Source organism: Lacerta agilis, chromosome 17, assembly GCF_009819535.1.
Source record: "Lacerta agilis isolate rLacAgi1 chromosome 17, rLacAgi1.pri, whole genome shotgun sequence".
Classification (NCBI taxonomy): domain Eukaryota; kingdom Metazoa; phylum Chordata; class Lepidosauria; order Squamata; family Lacertidae; genus Lacerta; species Lacerta agilis.
In genome coordinates, this window is record NC_046328.1 from 32,579,796 (window position 1) to 32,598,070 (window position 18,275).

The 18,275-nt window shown below is 48.1% G+C and overlaps 1 protein-coding gene across 1 annotated transcript; it reads right to left on the reverse strand.

Moving 5' to 3' along the window:
* Window positions 1–2,103: 2,103 nt before the first annotated feature.
* LOC117039060 (protein S100-A5-like) lies at window positions 2,104–14,359 on the reverse strand. The gene is made up of 3 exons (XM_033136100.1): window positions 14,182–14,359; window positions 4,334–4,491; window positions 2,104–2,292 (listed from the first exon to the last, which is right to left on the reverse strand). Exons 2-3 carry the CDS (start codon window positions 4,475–4,477, stop codon window positions 2,149–2,151), a joined length of 288 nt encoding a protein of 95 aa, XP_032991991.1. The 5' UTR covers window positions 4,478–4,491; window positions 14,182–14,359; the 3' UTR covers window positions 2,104–2,148.
* Between the last annotated feature and the right edge of the window lie 3,916 nt (window positions 14,360–18,275).

Genomic DNA, 18,275 nt, shown 5'->3' on the forward strand with positions numbered 1-18,275 from the left:
ATTCCCCAGGGTTATCTTCCATTCTCCACATTACCACATCGGCTCGTGGTTTTGCCTTAAAATGGGGGTGTATGCCACCTTGAACATCTCGGGGGTAAGGTGGAATATAAATGGAAAAATAAATAAATTGGCTTTTGTACTGCTTAGAAGCCTATTTTGGCCTCTGCAGGATAAATAAATAAACATTATTATTTGCAGCTTGGCTCCTCTCACTTCAGAAAGCCCTAGGTTCACTTACTTTGGAGTAAGCCCTGTGGAACCCATTGGGACTTACCGCCGTCTTAAACGCAGATCTGAGTTTTGTCTCAAAGGAAAGGGCACTGAGATTGTAGCTCAGCTGGGTTTCTATTGGGCATTGTCACCTAGTGGCAGAAGGAAGCATTGCACTTCCTGTCTGCCTCCATGCAACTTCCTGCCTGCCTCATCTACAGAGACATGTCTCCTATCTATATATGTTCCCATTGCGTGTACGCCGGAAACCTATGTTCTCCGTAACCGCTGCACCAAACAGCATCAAATTAGGACAAAGCGTAACTTGACCATCAAGGAAGGATCTGGCATAATAATTTTTTTTAAAAAACCACACCTGTCATATCTAAAATAAAGGATAAGGGGGGGGGAGTGGTGCGCCTATTATACCTCACCAGCAAAAGGAATGAAGACTCCAACAGCATCCAATAGAAAGGCCCATCGACATCATCAGACCTGGCCAGAGCAACAATGCCTTTGCCCTCACCTAAAATGGCCGCTGCAGCTTCGCATGCACCGAGAAAAAAACCCAACACAGAGCAGGAGGCATGCCTGAGAGGTCGCACTGAGTAAGACCAGCTCTGAGGGGATTGTGTCGCTGGGGTGTGTGATTTTGGGACTGGGTAATTTTGGGACTGGGGTGGGGGAGAATGCTCTTTAAGGTCGCCAGTGCCCTCACCTAAAATGGCCGTCGCAGCTTCGCATGTGAAATGCATCTCTGGGTTATTTGTGGGGCATAGGAATTAGTTCATCCCCCCCCCCCAATATAGTCCGGCCTACCACATGGTCTGAGGGAAAGTGGACCGTGGGTGAGAATGCTCTTTAAGGTCGCCAGTGCCCTCACCTAAAATGGCCGCCGCAGCTTGACATGTATAATGCATCTCTGGGTTATTTGTGGGGCATAGGAATTAGTTCATTCCCCCCCCCCCAATATAGTCCGGCCTACCACATGGTCTGAGGGAAAGTGGACCGGCCCAACGGCTGAAAAAGGTTGCTGACCCCTGCTCTAAAGGGATAGGGAAGAATGAAAACATGAGCTTCCAGAATACTCTCGGTGTCAGGAGAATTTTGAAAAGCAAAAAGGAAAAGAAAAAGAAAAACCCACAGCAACGCGTGGCTGGGCCAGCTAGTCTAGAAAAAAACTTTGAAGCATCTTGTGAGGGGTTGATCATGTGCCACACCATCGTCATCTAAACAGGGACTGTTCTCGCAGTGATGGTTTATCATTTAGAGAGACATTCCATTACTGTGAGGCCGCTTGTCAACTCTTCCATTTTCGAGTTGGCAATTTGTGGGTGTGCTTGCTAAGGTCACAGCAGCTGCCCAGTATCAAATCCGAGCGTTGGCCCATTGTCAACACAGCTCAGCAGTGGGTTTCAAGGGCTTTGAACAGGAGTCTCTCCTTACCTGGAGATCCTGGAGACTGAACCCCGGGGGAACCTTCTGCATCTAAAACCCAGGTGGGGAATCTGCAGCCCTCCAGATGTTGCTGGATCCCAACTCCCACCAGCCCCTGCTAGCATGGCTAATGGTCAAGGATGACAAGCAACATCTGGAGGGCACTAGCTTCCTCCATCTCTGGTATAGACACCTCTCCCAACCAATCAGGGACCACATACTAAATGCCACTTACAGAGGTGTAAAGCCGGCATTATCAATGGTCAGGGGTGACGGGAGTTGGAGTCCCAACTACATCTGGAGGGCCACAAGTTGTAGCCTCCGGACTGATCCTGCCTACCTTCTCCAAAAGATCCATGTTCCACGTGGCTACAAACAACCAACCCTCAGGACTAAAAGGCTGAACCAGTTTCTGGAGGTTGAGGCCTTTATTTATAGTTGCCGCATGCGCTCTGGGTGATGCAAGGCACCAACTGTTGGAGATTTACCCCACCCTCTCCCTTATTTTGAATCCTGCTGGAAAAAATCATTGTAGGTCATGCAGAGGGCCGTCAGGAAGCCCGTATACTCCTTGAAGTCAATCTCATCATCCTTGTTCTTGTCCAGGGTCCCCATCAGCTTGTCAATTCCACCTCCCTTCATCTTCTGCAAGGGAAAAGGGGGCAAAAGAAGGAGAGAGGGGTGAGATTGGAGTACATGTCTGATTATGGGGGGCACTGAACCCCCCCTCACAAATTTAACTCTCTTTCAAAACTTAAGGGTTGCATCCAAATGAGGCCGTATTCACGTGGTACATTTGAAGCTCTCCAAAACTTTAAATAGTCATGACTTTCCCCAAAGAATTCTGGGAGCTGAGAGTTGTTATGAGACGCCGGCTATTTCCCGCTACAGAGCTACAGTTCCCGGAGTTCCTGGGAAGCAGGATTGGTTGTTAAACCACTCTGGAAGTTGTAGCTCTGTGAGGGGAATTGGGGCTTCCTAACAACTCTTGGCACCTTTTAACAAACCGCAGCTCCCAGAATTATTTGGGGGAAGCCATGACTGTTTAAAGAGGTATCATTGTGCTTTACATAAATGGTGTGAATGGGGCCTAAGCTGTACTCAGTGTTAGATCCATTGCCATTCACTGGCATAGGGTCCGCAGAGGACCCTAAGGTCCACGAATAATTACCCCGGTAATAGCTTAAGCCCCTTCATGGATCACTGCCTTGTCGTGGCGAAGGGGCTTGAATTACTCAGGGAAGCTATGGACAGGTCAAGATGGACAGGTCATAGTGGAGAGTTTGGACCAAACGTGATCCACCTGGAGTAGGAACTGGCAAGCCACTCCAGTATCCCTGTCAAGAAAACTCCATGGACAAAGACAACAGGCATAAGATCAAACCTATCCATTCTCAAAGAAATCAGCCCTGAGTGCTCACTAGAAGGACAGATCCTGAAGTTGAGGCTCCAGTACTTTGGCCACCTCATGAGAAGAGAAGACTCCCTGGAAAAGACCCTGATGTTGGGAAAGATGGAGGGCACAAGGAGAAGGGGACGACAGAGGATGAGATGGTTGGACAGTGTTCTCGAAGGTACTAACATGAGTTTGGCCAAACTGCGAGAGGCAGTGGAGGATAGGCGTGCCTGGCGTGCTCTGGTCCATGGGGTCACGAAGAGTCGGACACGACTGAACGACTGAACAACAACAACAACAATAGCTTAAGGGTCCCGGGCCCTAAAGAAGCCAGATTACCCTCCACCAGGGCCTTTTCAGTGATGGCTCCGACCTGGTGGAATGCGCTGTCCCACGAGACTAGGGGCCTCCTTCTGCAGGGCCAGTAAGACAGAGCTATTCCGCCTGGCCTTCAATTTAGCCTGACCCTCCATTCCTTTTTCCCTTCCTTTTTTCTATGAAGAAACCCTTCTGGGACCCCACATTTAAATTCTTCCCTGGTCTCCTTGCTGGCCCTAGCAGGACTAACTTGGCCAGTTAGCCCTGGCGATGCTACATTTATGTTGTACTTTATGCTGTTTTTAAAGTCGTTTTTAATCAATGTTTTATATTTGTTGTTAGCCGCCCTGAGCCTGGTTTTTAAATCGGGGGTATAAATAAAAAATTGGGGTATGAATATAATAATAATAATAATAATAATAATAATAATAATAATAATAATAATTATATTACTTCATGCTCATTCATTTTCATGGGTTTACTCTGACTAAGACTGAGATGGGATATGGCCCTGAAGGAAGGAAGGAAGGGAGGAAGGGAGGGAGGAGGCACCAAAAGGAAAGTCAGTCACCTGGAAGGAAACTGAGGCATAAAGTGAATAAGGGAAAGATGGGGAAAGGAAGGAAAGACTTATCCAAACTCCCAACTCCCCACTGTTTATCCCATGCGCAAGCCCCACATTTTTATTTGGTGCACCTCCCTGTCCCCTCCAAGGATGTGTCTCAGGGTCAGCCCCATCACCACTGACTGTCCGTGGCTCTCCAGGGTTTCAGACCGGGAGTCTTTCCCAGTCCTACCAGGAGATGTCAGGACTCGAACCCGGGACCTTCTGCATGCAAGGCAGACGCTCTGCCACTCAGCCGTGGTCCTGGTGGAAGAGGCACATATTGAAGGTGGAACCCTGGTTTCCCAACCTCGTGTTGTGTTTTGGGGCCACCATTCCCACCTCACCCGATCCCCCGGGGCGCTGACCTCTCCGAGTGCCAACTCCTTCTTCACCAGCTCCTTCAGCTCTCCCTTGCTCAGAGTGAACTTATCCCCTTCTTTCCCCGAATATTTGTGGAAGGTGTACACAAGTGTCGCCAGGGCTTTCTCCAGGGGAGTTTCCATGTCCATCGGCCAGGCTGGATCTGAAAAGGAGAAAGCAGGGAAGTGAACTGTATGGCAGGATTTGATCATTTCTTCATTAAATTTATATCCTGCCCTTCCTCCTTAAGGAGCACAAGACCAGACCCTCCAAGTGTCCCTATTTTCTAGGCAAAACAAAATAAAAAATTCTTTCCAGTAGCACCTTAGAGACCAACTAAGTTTGTTCTTGGTATGAGCTTTCGTGTGCATGCACACGAAAGCTCATACCAAGAACAAACTTAGTTGGTCTCTAAGGTGCTACTGGAAAGAATTTTTTATTTTGTTTTGACTATGGCAGACCAACACGGCTACCCACCTGTAATTTTCTAGGGATGGTCCTGGATTAACAGATGCTGTCCCGGTTTCTGATTTGATCTTGCAACGTCCTGATTTTCCTTAAGACATCCCTATTTCCACCAGAGAAATGTTGGAAGAAGAAGAGTTTGGATTTGATATCCCGCTTTATCACTACCCGAAGGAGTCTCAAAGCGGCTAACATTCTCCTTTCTCTTCCTCCCCCACAACAAACACTCTGTGAGGTGAGTGGGGCTGACAGACTTCAAAGAAGTGTGACTAGCCCAAGGTCACCCAGCAGCTGCATGTGGAGGAGCGGAGACGCGAACCCGGTTCCCCAGATTACGAGTCTGCCACTCTTAACCACTACACCACACTGGCTCTCTGGAGGCTATGAAAGGCCCATCTAGGCCAACCCAGGAACGGGAGAAGGGCCCTTGGTTTCTTGATATCAACCTGCGGGGCAGCTCAGGCCATAAAGTCTTTGCTTATACAGCGTTTGCCCTGGGTGAGAAGCTTGGGAAGCTCATCCTGCAAAGCAGAAGACAGTGCGTAGACATAAAAAGAGATCTTGCAAGCAAGCGTGCATTAGAAGCAGCAGCGAATAACTGTGCAATTAAGGAGGGCGGAAACAAGCTGATAAGAGCTCCATTAGCACGGGTAGGGATTTCCCTGGGAACGGCTGGCCAGCCCTGGGCGAACACACCCGGCACCAGCCTGTTCTCGGCGCTTCCCACTCCCAGCACTTTAGATTTGCAGCTCGTAGCATTCGAGTTGGCAGGCGAGGCAGCCCTAATCGTATGAGGCACTCCGTTGTATATGCCAGGGGTGGGGAACCTGTGGTCCATGGGTCACGTGTGGCCCGCCAGGCCTCTGTATCTGACCCACAAGAATCTCCCAAGGCCATGCCCCTCATTGGCCCTGTTTCGCACCTTGAGTATTTTTGCCTGCTCGGAATGTGCCCTTAAACTCTGCCCATGCCTTTTTCCTCATCTGGATGGAGAACAGAGAGGGATGTGCGAGCGTTTGTGTGTGTGGAAGCTAGCCTACTGTACAGTGGCAAATTTTACATTTTGTCATTGACCGGTTGGACACAGAGGAATGGTGGGAAGCATCGACTGGAGGGCCCCCGAGGGGAGAAGGCTCAGAGCCTGGAGATGGGTGGTGGGACAACAATGCACGGTCAGAGGGAGAAGGGGGTGTCATAAGCAGAAGAGGCAACAGGCCTTGGCGAGCAGGGAGAATCTGTGGCAGAGAGAAGTCCAGAATCAGAGGCAGAAGCAGAAGCTGGAGACTAGGAAGGCCATGAGGCAGAGATGAGTCTGGCTGGTGAAGTCAGGCTGGTCTCCCTCTCCTGCTGCAACAAACTCTCCTCTTCTCTGGTCTCCCAGAACCACAAGAGGCATGAAAAGGGTGGAGAAGAGTTAGCTTTGCGCAGGCACAGTCTCAGATTGCTTGGGGGAAACTGGAGAAAGGAGGAGGCTTAGGCAGCTGAGGGAAGGAGGGGGCCTTCAGTCTCTGCAACTGCCTTATAGGGGCAAGACCCACCGAAGAAGAATTACTGTGCTTACTAGGCCTGGCACTCTTTAGCGGATCCAGTTTCCTCTAATAAAGAGTTACCTTCACTTACTCTGTGTGATTTATTGCTAGCTCGCCCTTGTCACATTTGTTGCCCCGCCCATCACTAGCCCGTGGCCCACCGAAATGTTTCCCAGAAAGGAATGTGGCTCTTGGGCCATAACCTTGAACTCTGATAACACCACTGGCTTTCCTGAATGGAGAATACGGAGGGATTTGTCAATGAGCATAGAAACTAGCCAACTTACTACCCAAAGTGAAAATTTACATCAATTGCTCCGCCCACTTTTGACACACTGACTGGCATGTGGCCCCTGGGAGGTTTCTCAAAAGGGAAGGTGGCCCTTAGGCTGAAATAGGATCCCCAACCCTTTTAAATAGTGAACTTGCTCTCTGAACCTGGATCCTTACGCAGCCTGAATGGCATCCCCCGGTAATGAGGGGGATACATCAGCAATCTTGGAGGGAGGGTGGGAGAAAGGAACCCAGCAGAGCCAAATAAGGACTGAGCATGCTCAATGCCTGCAGAATGTTGGTGCCGGCTGTAGCGGAATGGAGTTGTTTGGAAAGGGTGTGGCTGGCCTGGCTGGCAGCCTGAACAGAAGCACTTTCCCCTAAAGCATTTATTGTAGTGGTTATATATGCATTCACCTCTCCCTCTATGGATTAGACTCTTCCCCTTTCCGGCACTTTCCTCCATTCATTAACCTTTAAAACAAATTAATAGCTACTGGAACTCTCGGCGGATCCAAAGGGCAGAGCGTTTCCTTCACTAATCACCTCAAATCTGTGGACGGTGCCACTTTTGGGAGCGACCCACGTGCATGAGGGAGAGAGCACCAGACCCCGAGGGAACCCCAATGTTTACGGAAATTACAAATAAATGAATGAACATGTTTGGGGAAAACAAAACTGACGGGGAAAGGATGCCGAAACAGAGTGCTGATCATACTCAACTGGGACAGGATGCCGGGAGCCAAACTGGGGGGGGGGGGAACGGGTTAACCACCCCCTGTTCTACATGCAGGAGGTACCAAATTAATTCTTCAGTCCCTTAGGTAGAGGATGATGGAGGAAGACCCTGTTGGAGAACTACAGATGTTTGGAGAGATAGCCCACACTGGAATAGAAGATGGTCCTGTTTTGTCCTCCTCCATCTCCGTGAAAATTTCAACTGCAAGCTTCTTGGAGGCGGAGACCTCTCCTTCTATCCTTCGTGAATAAACTCTGCCCACAGCAATGGCCACCAGCTTGGATGGCTTTTGAAGAGGATTCAGCAAATTCAGAGAGAGGGCTATTGATGGCTACAATTCATGGGGGCTATGTTGAGCATTATGGCTCCACTGACCAGTTGGTGGGAAGTGCAAGATGGGAGAGATGCTATCGTGCTCAGGTCCTGCTTTTGGGCTTCTGATACCTGGGATAGCTCAGTCTGTAGAGCGTGAGACTCTTAATCTCAGGTCATGAGTTCGAGCCCCACGTTGGTCAAAATATTTCCGCATTGCAAGGGGTTGGACTAGATGACCCTCGGGGTCCCTTCCAACTCTGCAATGATTGGTGCATTTGGCTGGCCACTGTGAGAACAGGATGCTGGGCTTGATGGGCTCTTCTTACATGATTTAGATATACGAACATCAGAGCAAAAGAACAGCTTGCTGGATTCGTCCAGTAGTCCCTTTATTCCAGGATAAGGATGATGATGGTGGTGTTGATAATTATTATTATTTATTTGCATAGCTCATAATAACTAGAGCTTTTGCATCCAACAAAGGATAAAATGGATCTGTGCCTCAGGTCGGTGGACCTAGACCACAGGTATATTCTAATACTTGCAACCGTACACTCACAAACCTAGAGTGGCCTCTGGGCTGCCTTCGGAGCAGACCTGTGTAGGGTTGCTCAGTTGTAATGATTCAACACTGGGACGTGGGTGGTGCTGTGGTCTAAACCACAGAGCAGGGGCAGAGGAGGGGGGGCGATGGGAGCGCACCGCCCCGGGCAGCGCGATCCCAGTGGGGTTCCATCATGGTTGCCCCCCGCCTGCGCTGGGTGCCCCGCCCCAGAACGCATGCCATGGCCCTGTGGGTGGTGCCCCCCGCCCCTGGGACACGTGCCAGCCCCGCCCCTGCCTGCTCCCCACCCCCGGTGCCGGAGCATGAAGCTCTGCCACTGCCACAGAGCCTAGGGCTTGCTGATCAGAAAGTCGGCGGTTCGAATCCCCACGACGGGGTGAGCTCCCGTTGTTCGGTCCCAGCTCCTGCCCACCTAAAGTGAAAGTAGATAAATAGGTACCGCTCCAGCAGGAAGGTAAACAGCATTTCCATGCGTTGCTCTGGTTCGCCAGAAGCGGCTTTGTCATGCTGGCCACATGACCCGGAAGCTGTCTGTGGACAAACGCCGGCTCCCTCAGCCTATAGAGTGAGATGAGTGCTGCAACCCCAGAGTCGTCCGCGACTGGACCTAACGGTCAGGGGTACCTTTACCTTTAATGATTCAACAACTGTTTCTCAGAGGGAGCAGAAAAGACTGTTTGTGTACACAATGGCAGATGTGTGGATGCTGGTGGCCCAGAGATGGAAAGAAGACAAAGTTCCTACCAGAGAGGAATGGTGGATTAAGTTAATGGACTATGCAGAAATGGAGAAAATGACCGGAAAAATCAGAGATCAGTAAAAATTGAAATATATGCAATCTGAAGAGAAACCAGAATATCAGCAACTATATTTAGCTCATCACTCCCCAAACTTCAGAGCATGGGAAGTCACCCAAAAGATATATAATTTGGCATTGTATAACTGGCTTTTTTAAACTGTATGATAATTTGTAATGTTTTATTGTGGTTTCTATTGGATTGTTAAAATGGAAATTTAATTAAAATATTATAAAAAAGTAAAAATCAGAGACCAAAATTTCAATAAGGAATGGGGGAAATTTATAAATTACCTGGGAGACCACTGTAAACAGTTGAAATCATTAAGCGGGATTGTAATAACACGTGTAATGGGACGAGAACTATGGATTTAATGGAGATTTTAAAAATCTGGAGTATTTTAAAAGATGCAGGAGAAAAGGATTTATAATAGAACCTATGGAGGGGAGGAGGGAAGTCGAAAGATTCGTGGGAATATCGTGTTTATGTAAAAAAAAGTTATGGTAAGAGTGTAAATTTTAACATGTAAAATCAAATAAATAAATCTGGGGGAAAACAACAACTGTTTCTCAGACAGCTGCATGAGGTGCAGGGCCAGATTTAGGTTTGATGAGGCCCTGGGCTACTGAAGGTAATGGGGCCCTTTATATGTCCAGCTGTCCTTTGTCAACAACAAATTGTCGCTGTTTTTTGTGTTGAATATATGCTACATGGTAATTTATGGACCTCATAGGTATCTAAAGCCATTTGCGCATGTTGCCATGCAACCAGTCCATGCAGAATGTAGGCACCCTCTATATAGAAAGGAGCAAACCAGTGATATTTTAGGGAGCAGGCTAGCAGGCGGGGCCCATCACTTACATCATAGGAGCCTACACAACACAAAACACCGTTGCTGTATGTAGGTTTTATTTTATTTTATTTTTATCTTATATTTTGGAAATATACATCCAGTGTTTTTTTTCCTTTAATTTTTTTGGGGCCCCCCAAGAGAGTAGGGCCCTAAGCTATAGCTTGTTTAGCTTATACGCAAACCTGGCATTGGATAGAGGTGCCCTTGACAGCTATGCTTTGCTTCCACAACTGGAGGCAGTAAGTTTCTGACTACCTCCTGAAAGCCACAGGAGAGGAGAGGGCTCTTGTGCTCAGGTCGTGTTTGTGAGCTCCCCATGAAGGCATTTGGGAAGCCACAGAGAGACCAGAATGCTGGACTAGATGGCCTGATCCAGCAGGCTCGTCTTATGTTCTTCATAAGCAGATGCTTGCGAAATATTTTCTGGGGTGCTTTGTCCCTAAATTACACCCCACCTGCCGGTTTGGTGGCCCACGGATTCTACAGCTTTAAGCACGGGCACATGATGCCCGGCGCATCAGCTGGCCAAGTTTCCCACCTGGTCCCATGGCCTCCCTGGCATCGATCTCCGTTGCCAAGGCTTCGCTTCGTCAGCCGAGAGGAACAACAAATCGCACATAAACTCTAAAACAAACACAGCGTTGAAACGGCTGCTTTGTGGTTAACCAGGCATTGAAGTCACCAGAGGGCCGAACCCACCTGTGAATCAGGCAGCTTGAATTCAAATCCAGTTAGCTGTGACCAAGGTGGGGCTGGGATCCTGTTCAAGGTGATGCAACCGTCCGCATGAGCTCATGCTAGCAAATAGATCCGAGAATGGTGTGTTAATGGTTAAGGTTGCCAGCATCAAGACTCGGGGTGTGTGTGCCTGGTGCACCTGTGCCTTTTAAGGCAGGGGTTGCCAACCTTTCGGGGCCTATTTGGATTTTTTAATTATTATTTTATTCAAAGAATAACAGATAGAGAGCTCGAACTAAAAAATATTTCTAAAATGGTACAGAACTCCGGCCCAGCTAGCCAATATGGTACCAGGGTTAAACCCAAACTGCTGGCACTGTGAACAAGCCAAGGGCTGGTTCTCCCATATGTACTGGGAATGCCCAGGTGTAAGGGGATTCTGGAATAACATTCTTAAGGTTATTAATGAGGTTTTAAAAGTGAAGTTATCTATAGACTTTAACCTTATGACAATGGGTTTACTTGGAAATACGGCTATAGAGAAAGGTGACCAGCTCACCTTCAAAGCTATGATACTAGCAGGAAAGGCAACAATAGCTCTAGGTTGGAAAGATAGAAAAAAAATGGACAGTAGAGCTTTTGCCTGTTCACATGTTCATTCTGCTCTTCAGAGGCACAAGAGCCAGAAAGAAAAGTTGGCAACGGTGGCCTCTGGAATCAAGGACCATTACGCCAAGCAGCCCAAGACGAGTTAGCGAGCTCTTTCCGAAACGTCTAGAAACAGGAGCCCAGTTCAGGGGCGTAGCAAGGTAAATTGACACCCGGGGGCAATTTTTTGTCACCCCCCCCAAAGGCATAGGAAGGTCAGGTGGTACCCAGCGCGAATTTTTTTTGTCAACCCCCCCTGCAAAATGGTTTTATGTTATTTCATATTTTCTTACAAAGGAATAATAACAACTAATAATAATAATAATAAACTTTTATTTATATCCCACCCTCCCTGGCCAAAGTCGGGCTCAGGGTGGCTAACATCAGATACATAACATTGGTATAAAATCAAACAATAATTAAATTACCTCCTAAAAACATCTCAAAATCAAATTAAAGTCTAATTAGATGGCTTTCCACAGGGTTAGGGTTGGGAACAGTAAGTTCTCCACTGAACTGAAATTTCAGCCTTTGCGACATAGGAAAACAGCCAAGTAAACAGCTATTTTGGTGGAGGAGGGTCAAGATATTAACCAATATGCATGAAATTTCATATATAGCTATATAATCCCTAGTATAGTAAGATAAGACCTTTGGAGGAGGCATTTTTTTTTTTAAAAAAAGTTTTTTTTATGAACCACCCTAGTAGGGCAGTAATTGTTCCTTGATAATTTGTCACCCCCTCCATTATGGAACATGGGGCGGTCCGCCCCCTACGCCCCCTTGCTACGCCCCTGGCCCAGTTTCCTTCTGGATCCCGTCTCCACAAACCCGAATACAAACGAAGGATCTGGATTGATTTAGCTGGACTCTATGACTCACAAAGAGATGTCGTAATGTGGAAAAGGCGTTGGCTGGCCTAGAGATTGCAGGCTGGGGGATTGCCAGCTTCTGATAGCCACGGGCAAAATTCAGAGCTCGACATTTTAACATGCAGGGTTGTGTGGGTGTGAGACCTCTGAGCAGCTCATGTGACCTGCACATCTGGAATCTGCGTGGATATCTCAAGAGGAAAAGGGCTTGCTCCCAGCCAGAAATAAGGGGAGAAGGCTGTGACTCCCTGTCGGAGCACCTGCTTTGAGTGCAGAAGGCTCCCGGTTTGATCCCTGCCATCTCCAGTTAGTTACAGGCAGGTAGCCGTGTTGGTCTGCCGTAGTCGAAACAAAATAAAAAATAAAATAATCCTTCCAGTAGCACCTTAGAGACCAACTAAGTTTGTCCTTGGTATGAGCTTTCGTGTGTATCTGAAGAAGTGTGCATGCACACGAAAGCTCATGCCAAGAACAAACTTAGTTGGTCTCTAAGGTGCTACTGGAAGGAATTTTTTAATTCTTTATTTTGTTTCGATCTCCAGTTAGGGCTGAGAAAAAAGGGCTGGTTGGCTGGAGGCAGTGCCGGATTTATGTATCAGCTAAACAAGCTATAGCTTAGGGCCCCACTCTCTTGGGGGGCCCCAAAAAAAATCAAAGGGAAAAAAACCTGGATGTACATTTCCAAAATACAAGATAAAAAACAAATAAAATAAAACCTACATACAGCAACAGTGTTTTGTGTTGTGTCGGCTCCTATGATGTAAGTCATGGGCCCTGCCTGCTAGCCTGCTCCCTAAAATATCACTGGTTTGCTCATTTCTATATCAATTACAGTGGTACCTCGACTTACGAATTTAATCCGTTCCGAATGCACATTTGTAGGTCGAAAAAATTGTAAGTCGAAAAATAGGAATGCATTGGAAACGAAAAATTCGGGAAAATTTGTAAGTCGAGTAAACCCCATCTAAAACCGCCAACGGATGTCCATTCGTAAGTCGAAAAATTCGTATGTCCAGTAATTCATACCACTTTACTTTGATAAAATACATATTTTGTTATGTGCAAATGGCTTTAGATACCTATTAGGTCCATAAATTACCATATAGCATATATTTAACACACACAAAAACAGCGACAATTTGTTGTTGACAATGGACAGCTGGACATATAAAGGGTCCCATTACCTTCAGTTGCTTAGGGCCTCATCAAACCTAAATCCGGCCCTGGCTGGATGTGATTCTCATTCACTGCAGGCAGCCAGCTGGCAGGCTGTTGAACATCAGCTTTGCATGCAGAAGATTCCAGGTTCATAGAAACATAGGGTTGGAAGGGACCCCAAGGGTCATCTGGTCCAAGCTGCGGCACCCCACTTGTGACTTTCCCCCCAGGATGATGGGGAACCGTTAGTGAGCACCCTCTGGGTTCGGTCAGCCAACCACCTGCAAATCCACCTAACAGTTACCTTGTCCAGCCCACATCTGACCAGCTTCTCCACAAGAATATCATGGGGGGCTTTGTCAAAAAGCCTTACTGAAATCAAGATATGATATTTCCGCAGCATCCCCCTGATCCACCAAGCTTGTAACTCTACCAAAAACGAGATCCATCTGGCATGACTTGTTTTTGAGAAAACCATGGCGCAGCCAGCGCAACCGAACCGGCCGTGATCCCCTAAATTTGCATCGGCATGAGATGAGCCCAGTATAGGGACTGGCTCCAATCAAGTCTTGGTTGCGAGTTACTGCCATATTGCCTTTCTGGATCAAACCAAGGATTTGCCCAGTTCAGCATCCTGTTTCTAACAGAGGGCACCCTGGAAGCCCCTAAAGCGAGGCCTGAAGGCAGCAGCCCTTCTTCCCTGCCGTTCATCCCCCCAGAAGCAGGCATTCTGTGGTAGACTGCCCCTGCACAAGGAGGCTCCGTTTGAGCTAACATAACTAAAAGAGCTGCTGGGGAATGAGTTTGGGGAAGGCTGAGGCGGCGGTGGAAACAATCTAGAAAGCATCACAGAGAGGAAAAGCAAACCCGTCCTGGCCAGTCGATAAGTATGGATGGATGGGAAATTGAGGATGCATAGCCGTTTCAGATAAAGCAATAAAAGGAGCTAAAAGCAACTCACCGGATGAGAATGTGGATGGCAAGCTTGAGCGGTGAAGCAGGGGACCGGGTGTGATATAGCATCGCCCTCTTATGCAGTTTCATGGGGGGTCCCCAGAGATCGAGGCTGGTAGAAGCAGGAACTTGATCTCGTTGCCAGGATCTGTCCTGAGGGACTGCTGGCATCCAGCCATCTTCTCCTCGGGTTGTGAACAACTCTTTTCCTTTTCTCTCTCTCTCCCCCCCCCACCTTTTACCCTTTTAAATTAACTTATTTACTGAGGCTCATTCATAGATATTCAAAAATACATACCCATCACAAAGTATATGTATTTTTTTACAATATACTAAGATAAGAAAGCTACTTGGTCGGGAAAAAAGGAACAAATTCAGAAAGAAGAAAAGGGAAGAAATGGAGAGACCAGGAAAAAAAGAGAAAGGGAGAGAAGAGGGGAAAGAAAGGAATAACTACAGAAGGATAGAAAATTGAGTAAAAGTATTTCTGGCTCTCTGTCCTGCAGCTACATGTAATATTCAGTCCATTCCATCTTCAGAAAACCAGTATCCCCCCCCCAAAAAAACCCTTCAGTATTGCAAGTTCATTTTCTCTTTCCACAGTAAATTTCTAATCCTTAACAAATGTCAGTGAAGATTATACTCTAATTGGACATGTTAACTTGGCCGTCTCAGCCAGATCCAATAGCTACTCTTCTATAGTGGGTTGGGCAGTTAACAACTCTTGCTTGAGCATAGATTGGGATTCTCTTGGTTTATCAATTTTAGGAGGGCTCCTGCGCCTTTAATGCAGGGACAGGGAACCTGAAGGGACCCCCCCCCCAATATGTGCAGCTCTTGTATTGTTGCAGGGCTTCCTTGGAATGAAAGCGGGAGAGAGAGAGGCGGGTGGCAGAAAGAGGGAAAAAACAGGTGCGGACTAAAAAGAGAGAACTTCTGTTGTGTCTTAAACACAAGCAGATTTTTTTTGTGTGTGTGTGTGTGTGGTGTGCTACTTGGTCATCCGTGAGGGTTGAGTCACAATAAATTCAGTTTGCCGCCGAAGTGCCACGAATGGAGGAGAACTACATGCTGTAATCTGAGGGCCGCATTCCTTTCTGGCTAACATTTGGTGGGCCATAGGTCCCTCTCCCCCCAAAACAACAACAACAACAACCCCACAGCGAATTTACAGCTGTCTCTCAGCTTCTCTCTGCTCCGCTGATTTCAAAGCAAGAGAGGGCGTTTATTCTTTTGGCGAAAGGCATAATTTGAAAGGCGTAATTATCTTACAATGTTATTACCAACAGTTGAAAGAAAAATATACATTGGCAGCTGCAGCTGGTGTTTGTGGGAAGGAGCAGGTTTTACGATGCCTTGCCACCCCCCGGGCACATGTTCACACTAGGGACTAGAAACTTCCTCCCACCTGAGCCTTCAGAGATTGCACTTCCCAGTAATCCCGGGGAGGAACTATGAAGCACGGCAAGTCTTGCATCCTGCATAATAATAATAATAATAATTATTATTATTATTATTATTATTATTATTTCTTACATTCATGTACCACCTTTTCATCCAAGGAGCTCAAGGTCCCCCCCTACTCATTTTATCCTCACAACAACCCTGTGAGGTAGGTTAGGCAGCGACTGGCCCAAGGTCACCCAGTGAGCCTCACGACTGAGTGGGGATTTGAACCCATGCTAGCTCCCAATCACGCTCTCTTAAAAAGCACATGTGGGGATCTGAACTCACAAGCTCTGGATCCCCAGCCCCCCCCCCCCCCGAGTAACAGGCCCAATGGTCTTCCCTGCTGGGACAGTTGCCCCTGGCAACATCAGTCTCCCTCCCTTCTGTTCAGCCAGGTGTGGCAAACAGGATGCAGGGGACAGGTGGGGGAATCTGTTGCTAAGCAACAAGAGGCCAGGGACCTTTCAGTGGGATGATGGGACTAGGAGAGATGCTGGGGTTCTGGCCGTGTTTGTGTGTGTGTGTGTGTGTGTGTGTGTGTGTGTGTGTGTGTGTGTGCATATCTTTTTTTCTTCTGAAGTTCAGCGTGCCTGCCTTCGTCCTTAAAAACAGCAGAGAATGGAGCTGTTTTTCAGCTGTTTTCTTGGAGGCCGAACAGTAAACCTCTTTGTGTACAAAATACAGAGACAGAGATCAGGAGAGAGCGATCAGGAGAGAGAGAGAGAGAGAGATCAGGAGAGGGAGAGGGAGAGGGAGAGAGAGAGAGAGAGAGAGAGAGAGAGAGAGAGAGAGAGAGAGAGAGGGAAGGGGAGGTAAGGGAGAAAAACCAGCCCTTCAGGGTGGGGCAGGGTTGTGTTTGGAAAGGGACCCTGCAAAGGCAACAAGTTTGAATCCTTTACTGGGGATTGAACAAGATCTACACCCAGCATAGGCCTGATCAGCCACTTGGTTCTGCAGAACAGACCTGTGCATTAAGCTCACTCCACACTTGCAGGGAATCCGTCCTTCAGGGTGGCAGGACCTAATCTCTGGAACTCCCCGTCCCTTGATGTTAGGAAGGCGCCTTCGCTGTTTCTGGCGCCCGTCTAAAGACAGCCTTGCTTTCAGCAGGCCTAACCAGACGTGTAATTTGGACCGGTAATTATATTTTATAATGTATGTTTTTTCATAGCTGCTGATTTTGCTTATCTTTGGATCAATTTTGGGTTCGCTTCCTCTTAACTGTTAGCTAAGTTCAGTTGCCTGTTCCAGCAGCCAGGCCCTTCTGATATTCTTACTGAGCCTCCATATCCAGACGCAGTCTACCTCGTTCCCTCGTTCTTAGGGGCAATTTGGCCACCGTGAGAACAGGATGCTGGACTACGATGATCCATTGGCCTGTTCAAGAGCTAGACTCTTCTGATGTTCTTAATTGTCTCCGCCAACCCATCTGGCACGCTGACATTCTCCCCAAGCCACGCCAGCCACCCCTCCAGGCCCCGGACGCCAGCCAGCCCACCACAAAGATACTTCTCCTGTTTGACAAGAGAGCACCCTGAGCCGGCTTGGGAATAAGCTCTGGGTGGCTCAGCGGAGTCTCGCCTGGGCTTGCAGGCCTGGGGGGGGGGAGCAGCGGTGGGGCAGGCGGGGTGCAGGGGTGGCTCGAGAATGCCTGCGCTCAGCAGAAACGTTTGCATCCCGTTGAAAATGCAGCCCTGGCAGTTTCATTCAAAGGCAAAACTCTCCGGTGCTCAGCGTGAGCTAGGCCTCAATTGGTAGCCGGGAAATCAGGCCACGCGACTGGAAGTTTCTACTCATTCACAACTTTTACAGCGAGGGAGGGTGGCTGCTATGGGCAGGGTTGGGGTGGGTGTATGGCCCCCTAGGCCGCTCTGTCTGGCCCTTGTAACTTTCCCCAGGCCACGCCCCTTAAACACAGGCCACACACCCCCTCACCAGCCCTGCTTCTCACATGCTCAACATATTATCTGTATTAGCTTAATAACCACTTTTGTCTCTTTATCGCCACTGTAAGTTCCAAAAATGATTTCCTGAAGCTGACGACACCAGGGGTGAGGAACCTCAAGCCAGCGGGTCAAATGCGGCCCTCTGAGGCTCTTACCCCGGCCCTCAGAAAACTCCCCAGGGTCACGCCCTTGTTTTGCACACTCCCCAAGTGTTTTTGCCAGACTGGATTGTGCCCTTGAACTAGGACCATGCCTTTTGTTTGATTATTGGATGGAAGATGGAGCATATAGTTCTAGATTTGGGAGGGGCCCCCCCCCCACTAAACCCTAGAAATTATTAATAAATGGCGGGGTTTTGATTATTTGGGATGTGAAGGGAGAAACACCAGCTGGAGAAGAATTCCTGGGCTAGCCTCTGCAAAAAAAAATCCTGACCAGCCACCCCTCCAGGCCCCAGATGCCAGTCAGCCCACCACAAAGATACTTCTCCTGTTTGACAAGAGAGCACCCTGGCAATGCTGCCGACTGCGGTATTCCGGATATATCCAGGAAATTCTGGTTTCAAAATCATGGTTAGTAGCCATCGATAGCATGCTCCATGGCTGCTCCACCCTCTTTTGCCTCTGGAATGTGGTCCCTGGAAGGCCCTTGGGCTGAAAAATAGCAGAATCATAGAATTGTAGAGTTGGAAGGTACCCCCGAGGGT

Excerpts from the sequence above, each read along its gene's own strand:
- LOC117039060 (XM_033136100.1), bottom strand. The coding sequence starts at position 4,477 with ATGGACATGGAAACTCCCCTGGAGAAAGCCCTGGCGACACTTGTGTAC. Across the intron at positions 2,293-4,333 it reads AGGAGTTGGCACTCGGAGAG|AAGATGAAGGGAGGTGGAAT; the intron begins GTCAGCGCCCCG and ends TTTCCCTTGCAG.